General features: G+C 39.3%; 1 protein-coding gene across 11 annotated transcripts in view; it reads right to left on the reverse strand.

Moving 5' to 3' along the window:
- The window catches only part of GRIP1 (glutamate receptor interacting protein 1), a 328,500-nt gene that overhangs the window by 23,196 nt on the left and 282,294 nt on the right, over positions 1–23,010 (reverse strand). For 3 of the 11 annotated variants that reach the window (XM_054816071.1, XM_054816062.1, XM_054816041.1), the window contains exons 10-16: positions 20,049–20,204; positions 19,197–19,349; positions 13,808–13,994; positions 12,860–13,005; positions 11,178–11,258; positions 3,743–3,812; positions 3,346–3,491 (exon numbers count right to left, since the gene is read on the reverse strand). In XM_054816071.1, coding sequence (XP_054672046.1) covers positions 3,346–3,491; positions 3,743–3,812; positions 11,178–11,258; positions 12,860–13,005; positions 13,808–13,994; positions 19,197–19,349; positions 20,049–20,204 — 939 coding nt within the window. Of the gene's footprint in view, positions 1–3,345; positions 3,492–3,742; positions 3,813–11,177; positions 11,259–12,859; positions 13,006–13,807; positions 13,995–19,196; positions 19,353–20,048; positions 20,205–23,010 lie in introns of all 11 variants that reach the window. The other 8 variants (XM_054816110.1, XM_054816051.1, XM_054816035.1 and 5 more) reach the window with 3 other exon arrangements.

Below are 23,010 nucleotides of genomic sequence, written 5' to 3' on the forward strand. Positions count from 1 at the left end.
CCAACTCCCGAGACCCCACTGGAAGCCTCTGGCTGGCAAACAGTGGGCTAGCACGTAAGCTGCCACTGCACAGCAGAAGAGTGGCAGCTCTTGCTTGCTTGTTAGAGCATTTAGGGAATGATGACAAATCCCCTGGGATGTAATGCTGATAACGTTTACACAGGTGTGGCATTGATGCACTACAAGACTCCGACTGAAGGATGAAAAGTAATCCACCAAGCTAATTGAGAATGTAATAGCCAGTATTTGCTAAGGGTCGACACAATACTGATGTTTCTCCGCTATCAATGGTAAGTGAATAAGAAGTTATTAATCATACAGCAGCCTTGCCACATGAGAGTTGGAAGTTTATAGATCTTAGTGAATGACTGGAAAGGAGACTGGTCCATTATGTCTGTCTTCTGCTTAGCCCTGGTTAAGAAAATTAATGGCAGAATACAACAAATGTCAAATTGCTACAGTGTTCTCTTCAGTGCTCTTTCCAGGCAGCAGAAATCCAAGCTATCCAAGAACATGGCATGTACGTGGCCTGAATTCACAATGAAGGCCAGTTTTACCATGAAAGCAAAGAACTGTGATATTCAAAAAAGAGTGGGAGCCATTAAGTTAATCAGGAGATATAATTGTCCTCAGTTTGGGAAGCTGGCAGGAAAAAAAGAAAAGAGAAAAAGTGCTGAAAACATACTTCCATCTGGGGAGGAAATATAAATATAATCCAACTACCATGTTTTTGGGTCTCATGTTTTTGAGATTTTCCTTCTTTCTTTTCTTGTGATGCAATTGTGGATAGTTCTTAGAAACCACATTTAATGAAAGTGTGCTGCAGCGCCTCTGGTCTGTCCGCAAGTCTCTCGCTCTTCAGAGTAACATCTGGTCAATACAGACAAAAGGGCAAAGAAGAGCATGGTCTGGGGGAGCACACAGCATGTACTACCCTGCTGCTGGCCTCACCTGCACGGTTGGCTCTGAGACACATATGACTGTCTGGAGAAAGGAGGAGTTGGAGAGACAGCAGAGAAGGAAAAACAGAAGGCAGAAAGAAGAGCTACAAGCTAGAAATACTTCAAAATGAATATAAAGAGTTTGACAGGCAGTGAGGAAATGAGAACCTAGGCTCTCTGCCTTTCCCTCCTCAAAAAAGCATGCCATTAGAAATTAAAAAAAGTTTAAATCTTAATCTCATTCTGTGATTTAGAAATTGTTTTGGAGTGCTCCATGCCTACTCATCTATTAGCATCAGGCTTTTCTTTTCCTGGGGAATTTATTAATTGTCTTTTCCTGTTGAGTTTGGAAGCACGTTTCTTCCCTTTGTGAGCAAACAGATTTTCATAAATAAACTAATGGCAAATAAACAAAAATTTATTTTAATTGAGGTACACTTTTTGCTACCTTTGCTATTGTTTTGCCACTGGTCTTTAAAATATTTTTTCTTTAGCATTTCAGGAGACACTCATTCATTTTAGATTTCAAAGTACCTGAAATTTGCTATAAATACTTTCAATTACACTTTGGCATTTAGTCAACTGTTACAAGAACCATTTGCATAGAGAATTTTGGTCAGTAGGTCTCTGAGTAGCTGTCCATTTATATTTGAATCTGTTCAGTTACACCAATCATATCTGGATAAGACACTGCTGTGTGAGAATCTCAATCTAGATATATGATGTAACTGTAAAATAAGCAATGTGAACGTATAAAAGAAAACCATGGAATAAGAATCCCACTCAGACTAAAATTGGTACCAGCTACCACGGTGTGCAATACCTAAGAGAGCAAAGATGTTATTTTACATGGGTGGAGACTGAAATCCGTATTTCAGTGACAGCAACAGAAAATGTGTACCAACTTCAATGGAAATGGGAGCTGTCCTAGAAAAAGATTAAGTTCACAAGGTGAGGGGGACTGGGGGGATGACATGACACACAGAGGACAAGCCCACAAGTGTTTGAAAGTGTGAGAGAAGTTATTAACTCTTCTACGTGGCTCTAACTCATGCCCCTCTTCTATGGTCTGTTCATAATTTCTATGCAGGGTTATGAATGAGAGGGAGTCTTCCAAATGAGAGGAAGACGGTGAAGGAGGGATCCTAGGTGCCATGAACACTGAGAAGACAGACCCTCTCTTGTGCAGGAGAAAACAAAAACTTCCTTCTACAGGTATTTTTCCTGTCATTCTTCTGCCAAATGTAGTTGCAGTTTGCTCTTCACAACACACCTGGTTCGCTCCATTTTGCAAAGCAACTGCCAGTCAGGTGTCCCTCTGGATGTACAGCCCATGGCCAGTTTGGCCAGCCTCTGACCAAGATGGACCTCCTGTGTGTAGCAAATTCCACCTCACCACCTGCAAGGACCTAACCACAATATCCTGCCGAGCAGTGGCCGTTCACTTGGTTGGATCAAAATTTACTTCTGAAAGCCAATTTGCACCAGGTGCTAAATGTATCCGCCTTTGCTTTGTGCTGATCATACCAAGAAGATGATACTTTCTGTTTGCTTTCCAAAGCAATTAAAGGAAAAGAGCATTCTAGTGCAATTCTAAACACCATTTCAACAGTTACACTTGATTTTAAATAATAAAGTGTGACAGGCTGTGCCTTTTTGCTGTGAGATTGTATAGAGCTTAAGAGAGGTGAACCTACAGTTCATGCTTTTGTGTAATGCTGTAATATAAATCCCATAAATAATGGTAGTTATAATTGTCTAACTTCCTTTGCCACTAGAATGCATAACAGAACTCGCTTCTACTCTCCAGGTAGAAATTCTGCTCTTATGGAATCCATAATGGGGAATAGTAATAGATGTAGGTGTGCAAAATGATGGCAGCTCCATTACTTCCACTGGGCTGATCAGACATGGCTCCTCCATCAGCCATCCAGCACAGCGCGTAAAGTACTACTTACCGTTAAGCATGTGACCAGTCATACTGAACTCAAGTTTGTAAGTTTATGGATAAAGCATGCACTTCACTGCTCTGCTGGAGAACTGAGGCCTATGGATCCATGCTTTGCTAATCATGATTCCAATCTTAAAAGCAGAGAAAATCTCAAAATGCTGATAAAAGAAAGATCAATTTTATATGGCTACACCTGAGGGGAAATTGCCTTGCCAGAAAACTGAAGACCGCATTTTGCAGTGCAGCTCCTGCAGGCAAGATAGCCACTGAGAAAATTCAAAACTTTATATACCATTAAAATTATTTTTAGAGTGACATTTTCTGATTAGCATTAGCATAAACCAGCCATGTTTAGAAAAAACATTTCACTGAAATTTAAATGCAAAAGAATAACTCTGTGTTCTAAAACTCCTGAAAATACACAAGAATCTGCAACAGGCTCATTGCTAATACCGGAATTATCTTCATCTTTGCGGATCTTTAACTTTACGAGGTCCTCACAGTGCTGAAGGATCTGGACAGCATCTTCCATTGAGCAATTGTCAAGTCGAATGTTATCTATTGCAAGTAACTTATCACCCAGTTCGAGTGTCCCAGTTCTGTGAACAAGCAAACAAGCTTACATGAAATTCTAGTAACAATAAAGCAAGGTATCTTAGAAGGTATGAACATTTTTAAATGTTTTTAAATTTTTAAAACAATTATTTCTTAATATGCTGGACTTTTCATTTGTAACTGCTTTTTACACAAAAAAAAAAAGCACAGTCTCTTACAAGCTCCGTCTGTTTAACTTGAGTCTGGCTGGCTACATAATAGAAACAGATTTTTACCGGGAGCTTGAATGTCTTACCTGTGAGCAACACTTCCTTTCTTGATATCAGAAATAACCAGAGGGTCTCCTGGTTTTCTACTGGATGGAGCTGCAATAAAGAATACATACAAGTATCTGTTTTTATTTCTAGATATGCAGATGGGCTAATTCCATCCATAAATCAATACTTTATATATATTATTTACCTGTATTATATTCCTCCCCTTCCCCTAAATTATACGTACATGAATACAAACAATTGTCAGCAGCATATTAGTAAGACTGCATAGTCTTCAAAATTAGAAAATGCCAGAATTAAAGTGACTGGTGCAAAGTGAATTTAACCTGACATGTCTGAATTCTGTGTTAGGCCAGGACTGAACCATGCAAAGATACCACAGTACAGCTCCAGTGATCTATCATAAAATCCTGCCTGGCTACTACACATAAGGAATACTTTCTGTTAGTAGAACCTTTCAGCACAACTACTAATGCTGATTTTTTGCCAGAATATTTCTGTCAGTCATAAATCATGTTTTATTATATCCCTGACCAACAGAGCTGCTCTGACAAAACATCTGGAGTGGGCTAGCCCACACTCTTCACATCTGCTCCTGTCTCATTCAGTGCTTACGGCAGAGGTATGAAGATAGTGCTTCCTGGGTGAGAAGGAGGAATCCACTTCACAAGAAATGAGGTGCTGTGGATAGTGGCCATGCATACCTTTGGGCTGATACACAGTTATCACATCTGCACAGATGTAGCTTACATCACAGGGATGCTTGCTTCACTGTGACTCACTGCTTCCTCTGAAGTAAACATGGGCCTCTTGATGAGTAACCTTGCTCCACTGCTGGTCTGTAAGCACTGTGGACTTTTCCCCACTTTGTACTGGGGATACCTACTAGAAGCCCTGCATTCCAGAAATGGTTAAAGTAGTAAAACCCCCATGAGTCCTTTCCTTGCACACCTAATTCATCTCTTCTTCATAACTTCCAATTTTCCATCTGTCCATCATAGGTAAAAGGATGCTCTGCTCTACACTGCCAGTCATTGCAATTCCTTACTGACTTATGCAAAAGTATTTGACAAGTTTTCCTTGGGAAGTATACTGCCTACGGCTGCTCTGGCCAGCAGGTAGTCTGTGTGGTGAACGCAGACTGACTTTTGGGACTGTTGTTAACAGAGTGTGCTAACATTAAAACATTGCCATGTGGTATAAAGCTCTCAGTTGTCCTGAAAGGACTTATGGTTTTTGCACATGTAGGGCTCTTCAATTGGGCCAAGCCAGTTCTGCTCTGTATTGAGGCTTCTGCATTCATTCACAGAAGGTATTTTCCGTTAGGCTCCAATGCCTAACTGACAATCACCCAAAAAGCTACCCATATTGGAGGATCACCTACAAAATCCTGAAGTCAGTTACTTTAGCAGCTCATGATTCTTCTCTTTGATGCAAAATGACAGATCTTCACCTACAGCAATCACAAGGTGTATTAATAATGACATTTCCAACACAATATTCTGACAGATCTTGTTACCCTTGGATGCCCCAGCTGAGAAAGCCTTTCAATGTCCAAAGGAACTGTTTAAGAACTACTAAATAGCCATATTTCAAATGCAGTGTCCTGAAAGTCCAGAAGACAGATGTACAAAGAGTTTCAAGAATTTTTAGAAACTTGTCTAAACAGCACGCTTTCAGAAAATGCCTATGTTGCAATTTAGAGAACAGCAATTAACTTCTTGCAAGATGTGTAATTTTCATAGCTTGTTCCTCATACTTTCACGCCATGGGTCAACTATATCTTATACAACAGTCCTATGATTTACCTGAATTCTTTGCGTTTGTTTCACCAATTAGTATCTTGTTCAAATTTTAAAGTATCACTTTGGTGAACATTTTTTTTCTTAATTCTACATTTTTACCCTCTGGGTTGCCTTATAAATCTCTGATGTTATATGCCACCCACTGTACAGTTAGAGATTTGAGATAGTTTTAATGAAACTGCTTTATAAAAATTATGAGTACTAAAGAAAACAGTCCACTATTGCTCCAAAAAAGAAGAGAGAAGGAACCAAAATGAGGGAAAGAGCACGGCTCAAAGTGCGAAGCCACAGAGTATGTGTGGATGCAAAAGGTTTGATACTGCACACAGTTATTACAGTTTCAAACTGAGTCACTGTGAACCAGTGTTACTTTGTCAATTATCCTGAGCTATTAATTGTGTCTGGTGGATGCAAGCCTTTTTGTAGGCAGAAAACACAGCTCAGTGTGAAATGAATCCCCCGACGCTGACAAGCCCTTAATAAGCAGCTACACCACACTTTGTTTTATTCTTGTTCAATGCTCATGACATACTTACTACAAACTATTCAAGTTGTGTTGCAGAGATAAAATCATTAATTTCCTCCTGAACTTTTGTACTGCACATCACCACAGCCTAAGATTGCCTCCTAAACACTAGCGAACAGATGCTGTCCCCAGCAAAAAGATTGAGTACTATTATCCTGATTTTCCAGATGAAGAGAGGAAACGCAGGAACATTTAGGTCAAAGTATGACAATTTTCAGTGAGCAATTTGAGATATCCATGCCTTTATTTCTCACAATAGTTTGTAGTATATAACAGCTTCTGTGTCTAAAGCACAACTACTGGCATTTTCAGCAACAGCTGCAGATGCTCAGCATCTCTGCAATTGTGACCCCAGGATCTCAATGGTTTCCACAGAAAATCAAACAGTCACCTGTGGAAAATATCTCCCTCTCTCCCCTCCACCCCGTGAAATGACTTGTCTCAGCACAACTCTGTTGCCGAGAAAAGGAAAAAACCCCTAATTTCTCCACGGTAGCATTAAACCACCTTGACCATGAGATCACCTTTTTATTTCTGCAATCCTCCACCTCATTCATTATGCAGCCTCCATCCCCTTTGATATACACCACTGTTTCATCTCTCCCCAGAGGGCTGAGAAGCAAGAGTCCCAGTGAGAAAGTAGTATTTGACCACTTAATTAAGAAAGATATCCTCATGTATTAATGCAAGTTTGAAGTGACACTGTACAGCTTTAAGTCTCCATTCTTGTGTTTCATTTCAGAATTATTTTTAAGAAGCAATTAAAACCAAAGCACCTTACCACTCACCCATGTCCAGCCTTCTTGTTCAAGTCCCAGCTTCCCCCACCCCTGATCACGCCTCAGCCTCTCCCCTTGTCTGCTGTCACCCTGTTATGGCTCTCCATTCATTTTCTCTCCTTGTCCCATTCCGCTTGTCCATCGAAGATCTCATCTTTTCTCCTCCCTGGTCCAGCTGTTAGTCTACCTACTGTTGAGCTTTTGTAGAAACCTTACACAGTCTGTATGATGAACTACAAGTGGACTGAAAAGTGCGTAAAGTTGTACAGGTAGTAAATTTAGTGTTGCAGCTGGAAAGCTGGTCTTTAGCAAGTTGTTTGTTCTCTCTAAATTATGCTATGATCCTAGGTCTCCGTCTTCTACCCTACTTTCACTAGTAAAGACACTTCCTCTGCCTATCCCCTGCCACTTGAAAGCAAGTTCAGTGAAGTGTTGTCAGTTTTGTAAATCAGCTGTTCCATTAGGTTAAAAACCCCCTCAAATAATCCTCCTTTCTTCTTTCACCGCTAACCCAAAGAAAAAAATCAGTGTGACTTAAACAGATTTTGGGGTCGACATCTCACCTACCACCCAGGTAGAAACACCTACTAGTCTTAGCGTGGCTTAAAGTTTTGGAGTTTGATTGAACTCTGAACCAATTGAACAAGCAGAGGAAAATGCTCATGTGATGGAGAAATATTTTTATACAAAGTCCACTTATCTGCAATGCTGGTTAACAATTAGTAGACTTTTTCAAAATAGTGTGACTATTAAATAGATGAAAGAGCTTTTTAAAATTAGACTGATGAAGCTCTTTTGTTCGTCAAGTATTGTTTCATGTGGAGCAGCTGAGAAACTTGCTGATTCTTCAGGCCCTGTCTTGAAAATAATTAGTGGTAACATTGCAAAATGAAGTTGAGTTTGCTAGGTGAAGTCCCAAAATATACAGAAATGTGCTTTAGGAAGTAAATTCTCATAGTCAATGCTAAATATCTGTAGATATTTACAAAGCTTGTTTCTGATGAAATACTAAAGCAATAAAGCAGACTATAGTATAGCTGCCAGTCAAAACAACTTAGAAAAACTGATGATAGTTTGGGTAAGATTCTGATATTCTTACTAGGTTTGCAGCTTCTTATTCCATGAGTAGTCCCATTAGCTTGAGAGAGATTAGTTATGAAGCAAGGTGCTGCAGTTCATTACCAGTAAGGCTATCAGAATCTTACTTAAGAAAAAAAGAAAAGGAAAAAAAAGAGCTGTTAACTACAATTACCAGACTGTACTAGTAAGTCATTTTCTCAGATATCATGCAATGTATTTAAAAAATATTAGTCTATGATAAAGTAGCCAGTGGCACAAAATTTACCTTTAAAAAAATTTAAAAATCTATATTCCATTACATGGTCTAAAATTAATGTCACTGGAAAATAAATTGAAACAGATTTGAACACTACTAGATCTACTTGAAAGTCATCCTTCTTCTAGGGAATGGTTCTGTTATAAAAGCATAATCACACACATGGCCACTGTGGTGTCGTGCTTTATTTTGATGATGTAATTTTAAGAACTGAGACATTCTAATTGCTCCAATCGGGTAACTGGGAGTGAAAATTATGGTACCTGAAGTATGAAATAGATAGTCCCTTATATTTGCAACTTATGAAATAGGTCTTTATTGAGTGTAAGTAGCTATTAATGGGAAGATTAGACAGATATTGCAGAGGTAAGGGAAGGATGATAGGATGACAGAAGTCCAGTATGTGTGTGAAGGCAGCAATGGGCCAGGAGGTAACCGACATGCACTATCCAAAACTCAGTGCCCTGGATTAATATTAACAACAATGCTCATGAAACTTTTTTCCATCTTACTTTCCATCTTACTTTCTAGGTGTTTCTGTTATCTAAGGGGATTTTGTTTTTTTTTTGTTTTGCTTTTTTTCTTGCATTAAAAAATCTGAAACGAAGAGAAGCTTAGTCTCCTCCCCTATTACATGTCATGTTTTTTGAAGACGATGAATTAGCTTAACTGTCTTTAGTGTTGTATGTCACCTCAAATAAGCCTTCAAGTACCTGGCTGTAACTCCATGCAGGCACACATGGTGTTTATTACCAAGGAAAATAACACAAAGAAAGAGAAATAAATTCCCCTTGCAAGATGTCTGCCTCCTAATAGCTGATTTAGAAGAACTCTTGGACTTAAAAACAGGCATAAGTTCAGGTGCCAACGTGAGGTGAGGCTTACATTTCCCTTCTGACAAAAAATGTCTGTCTTGTCTGTCAGGTCAGGTCATTTCCTGACTTTCTCATCCAAATCCCAAACTAAACTGGGGATACGGAAAGCAAGACAGGCGTTTCTCTGTAATGTTTTTATAGAGACAGCACTTTCTCACTCACCATTAGCTCCACTACCTTCAGAAGACAGAGGATGAAACAGGCCTCTAGCACTTAAACAGATGAAGCCTAAAAGTGAATAAACCTGATCTCCTCTATCACCCCTTTAAGCCTGGTCATACCAACTCCGCCGAGTTTCCCTTAGTATTTGTTTTTTAAAAGAAATCATATAGCTTTCTGATAATATCAGTAATAAATGGCGTGCTAATGTGCTAAAGTGCCCTGACAAAAATTTGACAAAATGAATATAAACTGCTTATATTCTTCAAATCACACTGCCTCATTTATGAGTTAATTAGGTAGAACAGAGCAAAGTACTGAAAAGCAAGAATGAAATGCAGCAATTCAAGACTTCTACCAAGCAAATTTACAAACTTTCAGTTATTAGGATAAATCCCTTAAAATCAAATAAATAATTAATCTTAGACACATTTCATATGCATTTAATACTATTAATGAGTGGGATTATTATATATATAACAGATAATTTAAAGACACTGCAGTATACTCAGAAAAGCAGAGCTAAGACCAACCAGGTGTCGCTCTGATTATATAAAGCACTAATTTGATAAAGCACTAACTTTTGGAATTAAGTTCTAAGTCAGGAAGTTATGCAAAGTTTGGAAGAGGAGTGCTAAATACTAAATCCCAAGAACATTAGTTTTCCATTCAAAGTTTATTCCTACAGAGAGAAAAAAAGTACACGATGTCTGAATTCCTAAAAGCAGCACAAGTACAATTACTAGGAAGACCGTATTTTTACAATAATCCTACAAACCATTACTGATCCTAAGAATAACATTTAAATAGGACAGCCTCTCTCCAGTTTTTCTCATTTCTCAGTATTTTAATTTGCACAAATACATGCAGACCTATGATTTTGCTTCAAGCATCACATCACATCTTACAGAGTCTAACAATTACTCATTCAAGTGTGCAACGCAAGCAAACGGGCCTGCAGTGTCTCTCATTTGTTCCTCAGCTGTAATTCTGAGCACTGAGTTCCCTGCTGTACTTTTGATTAACCTTATTCCATTGTGCCGGTAAAAGCTTTGAGAATGTAAGTCAAAGCACAATCTTCCCTCAAGACACATGAATAATTCCAAAGAAAGACTAATAGTCTAAGAAAGGCCACAATCATAAAGGAATGTTAATTCTGGTGAGATCAGATTCTGCACTGTCATTAAGTACATTAAACACAAGCCCATTAACTTTGAAATGGATTGTTCTTCCTTCCATCAAGGGCTGAACTTGGTATGCTGGAGTTTACCGGGTCAAAATCCAGCCCTAACACAGCGTTTACTGTGTGCTCCCAAAACCAAATAAGTATAGAAACACTTTGATTTCAAACAAAGTAACAAATACTTTTTGAGAAATAGACTAATGCTCACCCTTGTTATCTTCTTTAGCAATCCCTGAAATCCCTACTGAACGGGGACTTTGTGATGTGACCTGCACATTTAGGACTGCCCACTAGTTTTACAGATTGAGGATGTATCTTCAGACTCTTGGCTCTGAAGCAGAAAACAAGCCCCTGTATGCGGATCCCCATGCCTGTGGGAACCCTTGAGTGCAGTGGAGTTCTGTGCAACAGCCTGTGAGAGACCATGACAGACTTTGCTTTAAAATTCCCAACTATGGAAATACTTTTGCATGGGCCTAATTCTATTGACTTCTTTTTTCTTAAAAAAAAAAAAAAAAAAAAAATTAATGGGAGTTAAATACGTGCTACACATGAAGGAATAGGTCAAGCTTTAGGTCTGGCAAACTTTTGGCTTCTTTAACTACTAGAAGGGAAGTATAAATCTGTTACAGAATGGTATTTCATCACAGAGCACTGCTCATCATTCCTTTATCGGAAAAAAGGAAAAAGAAGTTGATACCAAAACAAACATGAGTTTACAGCTACAGGACCTACTTCCTACCTGCAGATTATCCCATAAATGTGATCTTAAAAATAAGCACTTTCACTTACAACTTATGGTGATGCCAAGTTCCACATTATGCTTCTTTGGTAATTTTACATGAAATGTTCCGCTGCTTGGTATAACTGATTCTATAAAAAAATATTAAAATGTTAGATAATTTATAAGGCACAGCAATTCCAAGTACATGAACTATACGTGTAAGTTGATGAAATCACATCAGCATCACAAGCCATGGATGCTGAAGTGAAGGAAGTAGGACATGTGAAGTATGATTTATACCTCTATTGGTAATTTCACGGTAACTCAATTTATTTAAGGTTTAACTGAATTTATGAAGATTGCACGGGCCAGCAGCCAGCTGAGACTGCAGGTTTTTAGCTTGTATGCAAGTTCTGTGAGCACGTGTGAAATTTTTAGTGCTGGCAAATAACTTTTAATTAAAAGGACAGGGGATCAAGTCTTAAGGATTTCAGGCCTTTGCTGCTGTAGGTCTAACACATTTTGAACTGTCCACTAAGGTAACTGCCATGGACTTTACATCTACTGGGAAGAAAAGGAATCAAAACATGACTAATGGAGAAGTGCCTGGGGCTGACTGACGCCAAAAACCACTTGAGCACACAGCGCTGTATTTGAATCCTGACTTTTGGCATTGCTGCTAGTGAAAGTTTGGGCCTTGGCCTGAAAAGGAGCGATTGAAATTACAGCTATGGGAACATATAAGCATACATGTGGCAGAGGAGTCTAACCATGAGTATGAGTCTGCTGTCATGGAGCAAATGTGAGGAGCACAAACAAGCCTGAAATACATGTGACTTCGGGTGTATTTAAATTACTTTCTCATTATTTGGTTTTCTTATTTTTTTAATATTTCGTTTCCTATGTATATGAATGCACATATTGTATTTGGCTTTTTTAAAAACATCATACTAGATGTGTGCATACTAAAAGATTATGCAGAATTACTCTAGGAATCTTTAGCCTGCTATTGACATCATGATTTATAATGCCATTAACAATAATCACACGATGCAAAATACAGCACATCTGACATTGTCATGACTTCAAAGGAGCTACTGTCAGATGAAAACACCAGTCTTAAAAGTTTTTACTATTTACATAGTGGGGGCAGTGCACATACATAATGTGTACTTGTTTGATTTACACAATTTCTGATTTTATAGGTATATTCTGTATGCTTAAACACATTACAGAAAAAAGAAAAACCATTAGTAAGAATGAAGACTCACCAGCAACATTAACAATGATTTTTCTGGCTTTTATTAATTCGGTTTCCATTATTTTATTTAGATTGTTGGTTTGAGATACTGTAAGTGAAACTCTTCAGAGTTTTCTGCTTATCCACCTTTTTATAATACTTTTCTGGCTGGTAAAACATTTCATTAGCTGGCCTGTAGAGGATTTGTCTCTGCTCAGCAGAATATTTCTACCTTGGGGCAGAGAAATGTCCGGAAATAACTCAGAGGAGGGACTGTCACCAGATCTTACTACAGGACTTGTCATTTCTATTTACGTTCTGAAGCACGCTGCAGGGCTACGTGAAATGAGGAAGCTGTACAAAAAGACACACGTTTCAAATAGGTCACTTGAAAACTGAGTGGTGTGTATGTGAGAAGAAAGTCTCCACCTTGGATGCATAACACTCGCAACGTACTTGGGATTTATTCCTTCACTTTTCTTGCAAGACAGAATAACAGTACATTCATACCTGCAACATCAAATTCTATTTCCAAAGTGACCTTGTTGGTGATAGAGGAGTCTCTGAGCAGTTGATTGGCCTCATCAAATGTGCTGTCTTCTGTCGGAATGCCGTTTATTGCCACTATTCTGTCTCCTATTTGCAGCACCCCACACCTTGGTGCACAACAATACAAAACAATCATCAGATGTGCACGTTACCAGAACCAGCAATATCAAACACATTCAACCTAACCTTGAAGGGGAAGTGTGCCATAGCAGCTGAACATCCACCCAGGCACAGAGGGGGACAGAAGCTGCTGCTGCCCCTTTGCACCAAGACATTGTCAAGCACTCCCCAGCATGGGTTTTGTGTGTTCTCTGGGTGCTGGGACCCAGGAAGAGGGGCACAGCCTTTGTGCCTCCACCCACCCCTGGACATCACCTCTGCCTCTGACTCTGGGCTGTAGGTGGTATAGCTCTGCAATGGCACCTAGTACTTGACCATGCAACTACTATTGTTCTCATGCCATGATTAAAGACATACGTAAGCATAAAAATGCAATTGAAATGCTGCAATGAAATAATTAGTAAATCAAAACTCTGGTATTCCCTAAGATTTGGTTCTGTACCAAAACTGAACAGAGCTGGGTATGGTCTCTCCCCACAGCACACTGAATTATTACTATTTTGACTTCAGCAATGTTCCTGATTTTTTTTTCTCTTTTTTCTTTTGCATGAATATAACTTCCAGTCTCCTGCTGGAGGACTCTGGATGATAAAAACACTGGTGCTTGTCATTCTTCTTAGAGCTGATCAGGCATATGAAATATCATTGTCAGAACAGACAGTTTATTACTCGCCACGCTTCCATGGGGCAAGGCCCTGCAATTTATCACAAATTGAAAGCAACATGCCCGAATCACCCCGAGGAATGCTCACCAAAACGTACTTAAGCAGTCAACTGAAAGAACCTCACCTTTCTGCCGGACTGTCAGACTCAATATAGGAAATGAGAGGTGGAGAAGACAAGGTCTCAGTAGCAAACACGCTACCTTGGAGCTGTATCCCAAACCCTACTATGGGGTCAGCTGTCAGCACTACTTCTGTGGTTTCTGTGTGGACGACCTGCCCAGCCAAACCAACAGTGCTAGAGGCTAAAGACACTATAAAACAGAGCAGACCAGGAGGAAAGACATTCATACACAGCACAAATTTCATTGCTCTTTGAGAAAATTGATCTGTACAATAAACTTAGTCAACAAAACATCTCTTTTAAAGTCAATTTAGACTAAAGTTTATAAATTATGTATAAACAGTTATGACATATAAGAGAATAGAAAACATCTGGCTCTATGTTAGAATGCAAAAAGATAGTTCTTGTACTAAAATAAAGGTGTTTGACGCCCCCACCCCAAAAATCTCAGAACATCTTTGAATTCCATTTGCATTAGGTTTGAGGCGTGGATGAGCAGAATTTTCACAGGAGCTAAGGAAGTTGGAAGCGCAAGCCCAGCTGTTATTCAGGCCGATTCCCACGAGCCCTTTTGAACATTGCTGTTAGGAACAAAGCACATGGCCCAGGCTTGCTTGCAAGCAATAAGGATGCCTTCCTCTTGTACGTGTTTACTACATGTCAGCAATTTGTCAGGCTAACTGGGTAGTGTAAGAGAGTTGAACAAATCCCTCTGTTTTAGCAACCAGTATATCTCAAGAGACTGTGAGAAAAAAAGTTCTTTGGGGTCTCTCAAAGGAACAGGGGGACACTTCTGTGAGAAACACAGGCAGCTACTTCTGTACTACTGATTTACTCCCCCTCTCTATTCTCACTCTTGTTCTGAAAGCTGCATTACAGAATAAATCAAGATAAAAACAACATTGAGATTCAATCCAATTACCTACGAAAGGAGGAGACTGCACCTTTGGTTCTTTGGTCTCTGCCTAAATGTCGGTTGTATCATCGCTCAAATTCCCGCAGTGACAAACTACTGCCTTTCATTATGTCATACACAGAAAGCTAGAGCTTTTCCATTCCTGTTCAGACCAGTAATGACAATCCTCCAATGCCGAGGAGTCTGAATGTTTTCATGTTATAGATCTACACCATTACCTCTCCACCTCCAATTTCCTTCAAGACCCATTTCTGCCTGACGTAGAAGTAGATAAAGAAGTAGGCAGTAGAATTAGATAAAAGTTCATGGTTTATCTGAGGGACGGGTTAGTTCATGGTTTATCTGAGGGATTGTTTAACTGTGTTTTTTTTTTCTTAGATGTGGGAGAAAATTAGTTCTTGTTTTTACATTATAGATAATATTAGCACAGCTGTACAAGGATGCAGAAGTTGCATAAGTATTTCCCACACTTTGGGGCTACAAGCATTAGACATTTGCTCTGAAATAGTTAGTATAAAATCTGATTAACGTGTCACAGTTGGCAATGACAGTTCTGTTGCAAAAGTTTCACTTGCCAAAAACCTCATGAGTTTCTGTTTTCTCCCAGCAAAGCTCCTTTTAACTCCAAAACTGTCTTTTCTAAATCACTGTGAATTCTTACTCATATCTTGTTTTAATTTTCCTTTGTAAGAATTGTGTATTATTTCAGTTACTCAATAGCTTCCTTCTTACTGTTTCTTTTATCTGCACTCAGTAAGACATGCTCATATCCAAATGCAAATACTAATAATCTGTTCTTAGAAATGGTCACCAGCTTTAGTATTTACTGCATGTGAGAAATAGGTTTCTCCAGCCCTCAGCGCTGCAAAGGCTAAAATATGACTAAACCAGATAAATTCAGAGTTAACATAATAGCAGATCCCCTAATGAACCTTCTAGAAATGTCTAAATGTAGGGCATCCAAGCTCAGAAAAGTTCCATTTTCCCTTTCTTTAAGGTCATACAACATTTACTTGTTAGCTGCGTCTTTGCTTCCCATCCCTTATGCAGTGACAAAGTGCATCATTTTGTTTCCCATCCCCCCTATGCAGCAGGCATCTGGCTGACTCTCTAACTTTCTTACTCTTTTTCCAGTGCCCTACCAGGAACCTAAAGGTTTCACAACATTTATTTCAACTTTTAGGACAGCTAAGGTTTTAATTCACATTAGGAAATTAAGTTAGTATTTGTGGGATTTAAAACCCACTCCAATAAATATTTTGATGATGTGGACACTTAAAAGTGACAATTAGGAACTCCTCCCACTCCCACAGAAAATGAAACAGAAACAGGAACAGAAAAAGCAGAGATGAAAAGACCCTTTCCAAATCATGTAACAACAGCTAACTCCTAAGGCTCTCATGGTACCCAAAACCATGACTTAGAGCATGTTGGGGTTCGTTACTCAACAATAATTGCAGCAAGAAACACTGCCATTTTTTTGGCTGCGTGATGGATTCAAAGTTTTACAGGCCAGGAAGCCGCCTAATTGATTAAAAAAGCGGGCACGGATGTATATGTAGTTCCAGTGAACCCTGGTCGCTACTGCTAGGGGTACATTTTAGCATACTTGTATAGTGTTCATCCAACTCTTAGCAACAGTCCTGGGGGCTGATTTACTATATGCTCTGCAGTTATGTAAATAATAATCTTGAATTTGAAGATTATGTACTTTTTACTTTTATTCCTGCAGCTGTACGAGAAGCAGAGCAAGATGTATTTAAAGGTATGTACATGGATTATTATGCCTGCACTCTCCTGCTCTGACCCTTGAGAAATTGCGAAACGTTCACTATTCCTTCTGGTAGCAGCTAATGTGGATGTGCTGGGTAAACAGCACCCATGCACGTCTAAGATGCTCTCTAATACTACCAAATATGCAGCCCCAGTAACTACCGTGTAAGTTGGTGTAAAATTGTGTCTCACTTTCAAATACTAATATAGACCTATTACAAAATACTTCAGGATTTAAACTTTAACCAAATAATAAACTAAGTGTTTCCAGAATAAATACCATAAAATACAAAAAAAGCTGAGGAAGAATAAAAATTGAAAACAAGTGGCATAAATAAAGCACGTGACAGCAGGGCATGCCTTCAATTTTTACAGCCACATGTTTGGAAAAATCTGTGTAACTAATGCAATAATTGTAAAAACATGACCATAAAAGTCTTGTAACCCCCTGTACCATCACACTTCATCATCATGAATTTTGGCATGATCACATTAAGTTATGCAGGTTTTCCTAAATAATTGGCAATGTAAACTTTATAGCACCCTTTTCTTCCCAAATTACATCCTAAAATATTAAAAGTTACATTAATAAACCCCTCAAATGATCCATTTGGATTAAAGAAAAAAAATCCCACTAAAATTAAGAGAGCATGCTATTCCTTTTTGATGAAAAGGACAGCAGTCAATGCTACCTGGTTCTCATGAGTCTCCCACAAAGAGAGAGTGACAAGGTTTTCCAAATCCTGTCGATGGATGGTGGAAGGGTACAGGACCGGTCACTCTCTATCATGGTCACTTCTAGCACATTCAGTCCAGTGTGGGTCTCTTAAGTTGGCTGTTACTGCAGTCACAAGTCTAAGTCTAGCAACAGGAATAAGGAACTCTGCATGGGCGGAAAAGCAAGCTCACAAAAAGGGCAAGCAAGCCTGGCTGGCCAGCCAACTCCTCCAAAGCCAGCTCTCATTCAGGGTTGCTGATGTAGTCGCTGCTTGTAGTGAGGCACAGACTCAGCGATGGGGCCAGTTCCACATATTTTGTAATGCTCTATATCCAGACCTCACAATGCAAATGCATAATAAACTACCCCACAACAAAGCCTCATCCTAATTCTTCCTAGCTAGAGATTTGTTTAATCACAGCAGCCTGTCATCCCCAGGGCCTTCTGACTTGAGGAATCTTTCAGGTGGGCTGCAGTGCTTATCCGCCTGTCCCACTTAAATCGAATGTCACTGGCCTTGTTTTGAGCCTTTGCAGGATAGCAAATTGCAGGGCAAGGCTTCCTTGAAGGAAAAATATCTGAAAAATATAACAACACAAGTAATAGCTGTCTCCAAGATCCATAATAGGATTAGCTTTCAGGATTAACAGCCCTTTGTTGGATGGAACAGCTATAATATAGCACAACCAAAGAACTATTTTTTGCATCCAGCATTATTTTACTATTCAAATCAATTACTATTAGTGTAACATTACTACTGTTTCTCATGTGCACATGAGGACACATAAAAGCTGGACCTCTACTGATACCATAGCGTGGATGGACACACTGTCTCCCCATGACACAAAAGAATGCATTAGAAGCTAACATGTCAACAGATGAGTTGTGAAAAATGGCTGATCTGATTAAAAATAAAGTACTTACAGGCAAACGTTATGTAAAAATATTTGTTTTATGAAAGAAATAAGAACAAGCAAGAAACTAAAAACTGCAAGAAAGCAAAACCTCAGTTCCTCTCAAACATTTCCCCTCAACTCCATAGTGACTGGCCTTAGTTGGAGGCTGCTGGTTTACTCTGATTTTGCTATGACCATGGGAAATCTTTAATACAGGGCAGCAGCTCTGTAATGCACAGCAGCTCAGTTTTTCCAGAGTGGACCTGTGAGCATTATTAGCCGGAGCAGATGATTTGCAGAGCAGTTCTCACTTCCCTGCTCTGGAGGAACTGAGCTGCTGAGGATCACATGAAGATGGACAAGCCAAAAGGAGAGGCGGCACTTACATGGAGTCTGGGAAACAACACGCTGATACAGCCACGCTCTCTCTGGTCCACTGAAAACTTAGCAATATGCAAGGTGGAACAGCCTGAAATATATCCACCCTGGCTTGGGAAATTACTGACTCATGGGAAATCCATGCTTTGAATCCCAGCGGGTGGTCAGAAACAAGGCTATTTAGTCTTCACTGTTACTTGTTGCTCTTCCTCACAAAAATGACTATACAGGTTATGGTTAGATGTAAACATTAAAACTACCTAGGAGGTACTGTGGCAAGTTCTTCTCCTTCCATAATGTGATAGCTGGTTGAGCTTATCAGCAATCTGTTTTTGACTATTCAGCTATGAATTCTATTCTCTGATGGAAATGGAAAGAGTTGAAAAAGGAATTTGAAAATCACTTCAGTAACGGTATAACAAACTCCTCCAGAATTGTCTGCAGAAAACTTTACTTTATATATTTCAGATGAGATAGTTAAGCTGCATGGCTTCTACTCATCTCATTTTAGCATCAGACAAATAATTTTTATGCTGATGTTTCCCTACATTTAACAGAAACTTCAGTTGTTCCCTCTTCTGCCTAGAGTGTGTATATATACACATATATATAAATATATATAAAAATTAAGGTACTTTGTACCTTTTTCCTGTATCTCCCCCTCCTCCACCCATTCACTGCATGTTTTTAGCAAATGCTGTTACCACCTACAGGAGCTTTTGAAGTCCTTCTTTTTCATCCTCCGCCTCATCATTGTCCCACGTGGGCTGGTGGAGTAGAGGCTGCGAGGTAAGGTCCCCATGTTCAGGGAACTCAGGCTGTATGCACTCATGGAGGTAGGAGAGAAGGATGAAGACACCAAAGCTGCTGTAAGAAATCAAACACTTGGCATACAGCACTCAGTCTTCACGGAAGAGTGCAGCACGTGCCTGTAACTCATCAACGAATCAAACAATGTGTATGATGCACAGGAACGGTTTGTGCATTTCCACTAACAAAGACATTAAACCACACAGGTGACCCTAGGTAAAAGTATAGCCAGCATTTGATGAAAATACCTGCTGGAAGCTAACAACGATACTGTAGATACCAAAAGTACATTCATTGTATACAACTTATTTTATGTGAAGCATGTTAAATTAAATTTTTCAACACATATCCATGAACCAATGCAGATCAATATGTCTAGATACGCTGATTTTAGAAATGCCTTTTTGTAGTAGGTAATTTCTGACAAAAGATTTGTAAGCAATGCTTTGCATTCAAAATCATGCTTTATATACACTACTCAAATCTAACGGTCTACTCATATAGCAGAAGAGCTGATTCATTCCAAATTTTTAAGCCTTTTCCTATCTACAAAAGTTGCCTTGTTACAGAAAGGAAAAAGCATAAAATGTCAGAAATAACCTTGGCATGGCTATGAAAAAGTGTAGCATCCATAAAACTGAAAAGGTTTTAGTGCCTGAAATGAGAAAAAGTATGAGTGATAGAAGAGGGGAGGGAGGAGGAGGAAGAAGAAGAAGAGAGAATATGTCAGCAGGAAGAAGCGTGGAACATTACGAAGGCTTTTTTGAGGAGGCGTTTTCTGGAATTTCAGGGCTGGCATCCTGCAATGGTCAGGGTGGTAGGTGTTATAATGGTGGTAGGTGAGGAGGCTGCTGTGGCTGTTGGCACACGAATCCCAGGTAAGTTGCCTGTCGCTTCTTTGAACCTTCACTGCTTGCATGAAGGGATGATGGAAAATCAGAAAACAAAAGGACCAGAGAAGAGGGAACAGTAACTGAATTGCACAAACAAATGAAAAAGTCCAAAAATTAAAATAAATTGAAAATAAAATAAAATGAAATAATAAATAACCTGGTTTTGTCTTCTTACCAAGGGGTGCTAACTTTAGGAACAGAAATAATATTTTTTTCTCAGAATAAATGCTTCTGATTGGGTTTTTGTTTTCTTGTATTTGTTTTAAAAAAGATTAGTACTGAATCAGCTTCTAATCTCACTCTGGCTTTAGCCGCTAAGATTGCAAACTTCCTTAGAAAATACTAAGGTATTACATATGACCACTAACTGAAGGTTAATGGAGATGTTTACTTGCCAGTCATTTCAATTTACTGCATTGACATTTTAATTTTGCCACCATCTATTGTTGGCTTTACGCTATGCTGTGCAGTAAACAACTTCCTTGGGCCAGCAGCAGGAAAACTCTATCCTGAAGCCTCGTTAATAAACAAAAGAGTTCTTATTGATTAGTTGGATGTGCAATTTAATATGTTGGGGTTTTTTTAAACTTGATGTTCAAAACTTTAAAATGATCCTTTTCTGGATGAAATTTGAGACCATATTTAATTGCTGATTTTATGTATGGGGAGTCTGAGATATGCCAAAAGTGAAGGCCAGTATTTACCAAGAGAATGGGAAGCATTTCAGTTGATGTGTCAAATACTAAAGGAAAATGATTGAAGTCACCCTTCATTAAATACAGTCTATTCATCACTAAATTCCATGTAGCCGTGTCCTTGCTGAACCATACAGAAACACTTCAAACAGGGAACTATTCATTGAATTTTTGTCTTAAAAATACCGAGGGATTCACCCACACTATAAAATGTAAGTTACAGTCTTTGGCCCATGAGCTATATGACTTGTGTCTCTCTGCTACCTGCTGTATCTATGACGGCTGCAGACACATATCACCCCATGCTGGACTGTAACAGTAGCCAAAAATCTTGACTGCATAGGTTGGACCCACACCTCATGTTCACATCTCACTCCGTGAGACAAAATAAGGGGGAAAAGGGTAGCCACTGCTGCCAGCACTGCACAGTGCCAGAAGAAAAGCTATCATTTTGTTTCTCTTCATATTACATGAGTAATGATCTGCTAATTGTCTGAATATATTAACCCTCCTCTGACACTGGAACAGGTTGCCCAGAGAGGTTGTGGACGCCCCATCCCTGGAAGTGTTCAAGGCCAGGTTGGATGGGGCTTTGGGCAACTTGGTCTAGTGGAGGGTGTCCCTGCCCATGGCAGGGGGGTTGGAACTAGATGATCTTTGAGGTCCCTTCCAACCCAAACCATTCTATGAATCTATGACTCAAAAGCAATGCCTGTCACTACAGCGAGGAGTACGTGCCAGGGAAGGGAGAGGAAAAGGAGAGTACAGGGTCCATCATACCCCCACAGCCTTGTGGGGTGGTCAGGACTGTAGAGGCCCTGGCACTTCAGGGTACCTCACCCCCCAGCACCAGCGCCAGCTACCTCAGAAACTCTGCAAAATCTCATATCAGCCAGAAATGTCCCAGGAACAGCAGCAGTAGCCTGATATGGCCATACGTATCTTAGCGTATCTTCTCAGATGAGACCATCTCTTTGATTACATGCACAGACAGTAAGATTTCCAAATTTTAACTATGGTGTAAAAATTAAAATCTGATAAGAACAATTTGGCCAGGTGGATTTTCATTATTTTCAAGTTGCTGTGAGCCTCCTTTAATTAAAAAGACTGCTTCCAGCAGGAAATTATCTGGTAGTCTTTGATTTTTTTTAAAATGTTTTATTTTCACACTGAGAGTAGAGATAAAAATGTCCTACTAAGTGGGAAGGTACACAAATTCAGTTTGCTCAGCTTGTAGAAGGATAATCCCAATTCAACAAAAGTTCTGTAGAAGAAAATCCTATCGTGTGTAACCGTAGTAATTTAGCAGTAATTTGAGCTATTCTAACCCAGGGTTGCATACAATGAACATAAAACTAATGGGGCAGGAAGAGAAATGAATGTCAGCAGCACAGTATAAAGGAAAAAAAAAATGAAAAAAAAATTTGATTCTTTATAGTGCTCTCCATTTTATTTTAGGGCTAAAATTTCAATTTATTTTATATACTGACTTTCCTGCCCATTTTAAATTCCTAGCATGTTCCCATAAGACCAATAACTGAGCTCAACATATACGGCCCTAATGAGACAGCTTATCCCAGACACATAAAGGGAGCTTTTCAAACTCTGCAGCATCTAGGCCATACCGCACCTGATGAAAGGTTGTTTCCAAGAGGGTACTTGCTTCCATAAAGCATGTTACATCTTGAATTGGTGGTGATATTGAAGTAGCATCACCTGGTGAGGGGCTGGGAAGGGCTGTGAACATCCTAGTTATTCCGCCTTACTGAAGAAAGCAACTTTATCACCCTAGGGAGATTTCTCCCCAAAAGATACTTTCATGTAGCTTTTGCAGATCCCCTTGATACAGTTTCATAATGGCCAGTTCTTAACTCTAGCATGGCAAGAGCGTGGCTTTTTCTACGCATCTACACTGGGTCAAGGTGACTAGAACACTAACAGCATCAATTTGTTTTAAATGTTGGTTAAGAAACCAACTGTTTCAAGTAATACAATCATCTACACAAATCTTTGGCCCTGGTACTCATCTTCCCAAAAAACCCCACTCTTCAAAGGTTCTTTAACCAGCCAGAAATTGATTGTGCGACATCTTTGCTTCAAAAAAATGAAAGATCTGTTTACAACGTA

The sequence above is a fragment of the Grus americana genome, chromosome 1, assembly GCF_028858705.1.
Source record: "Grus americana isolate bGruAme1 chromosome 1, bGruAme1.mat, whole genome shotgun sequence".
Classification (NCBI taxonomy): Eukaryota; Metazoa; Chordata; class Aves; order Gruiformes; family Gruidae; genus Grus; species Grus americana.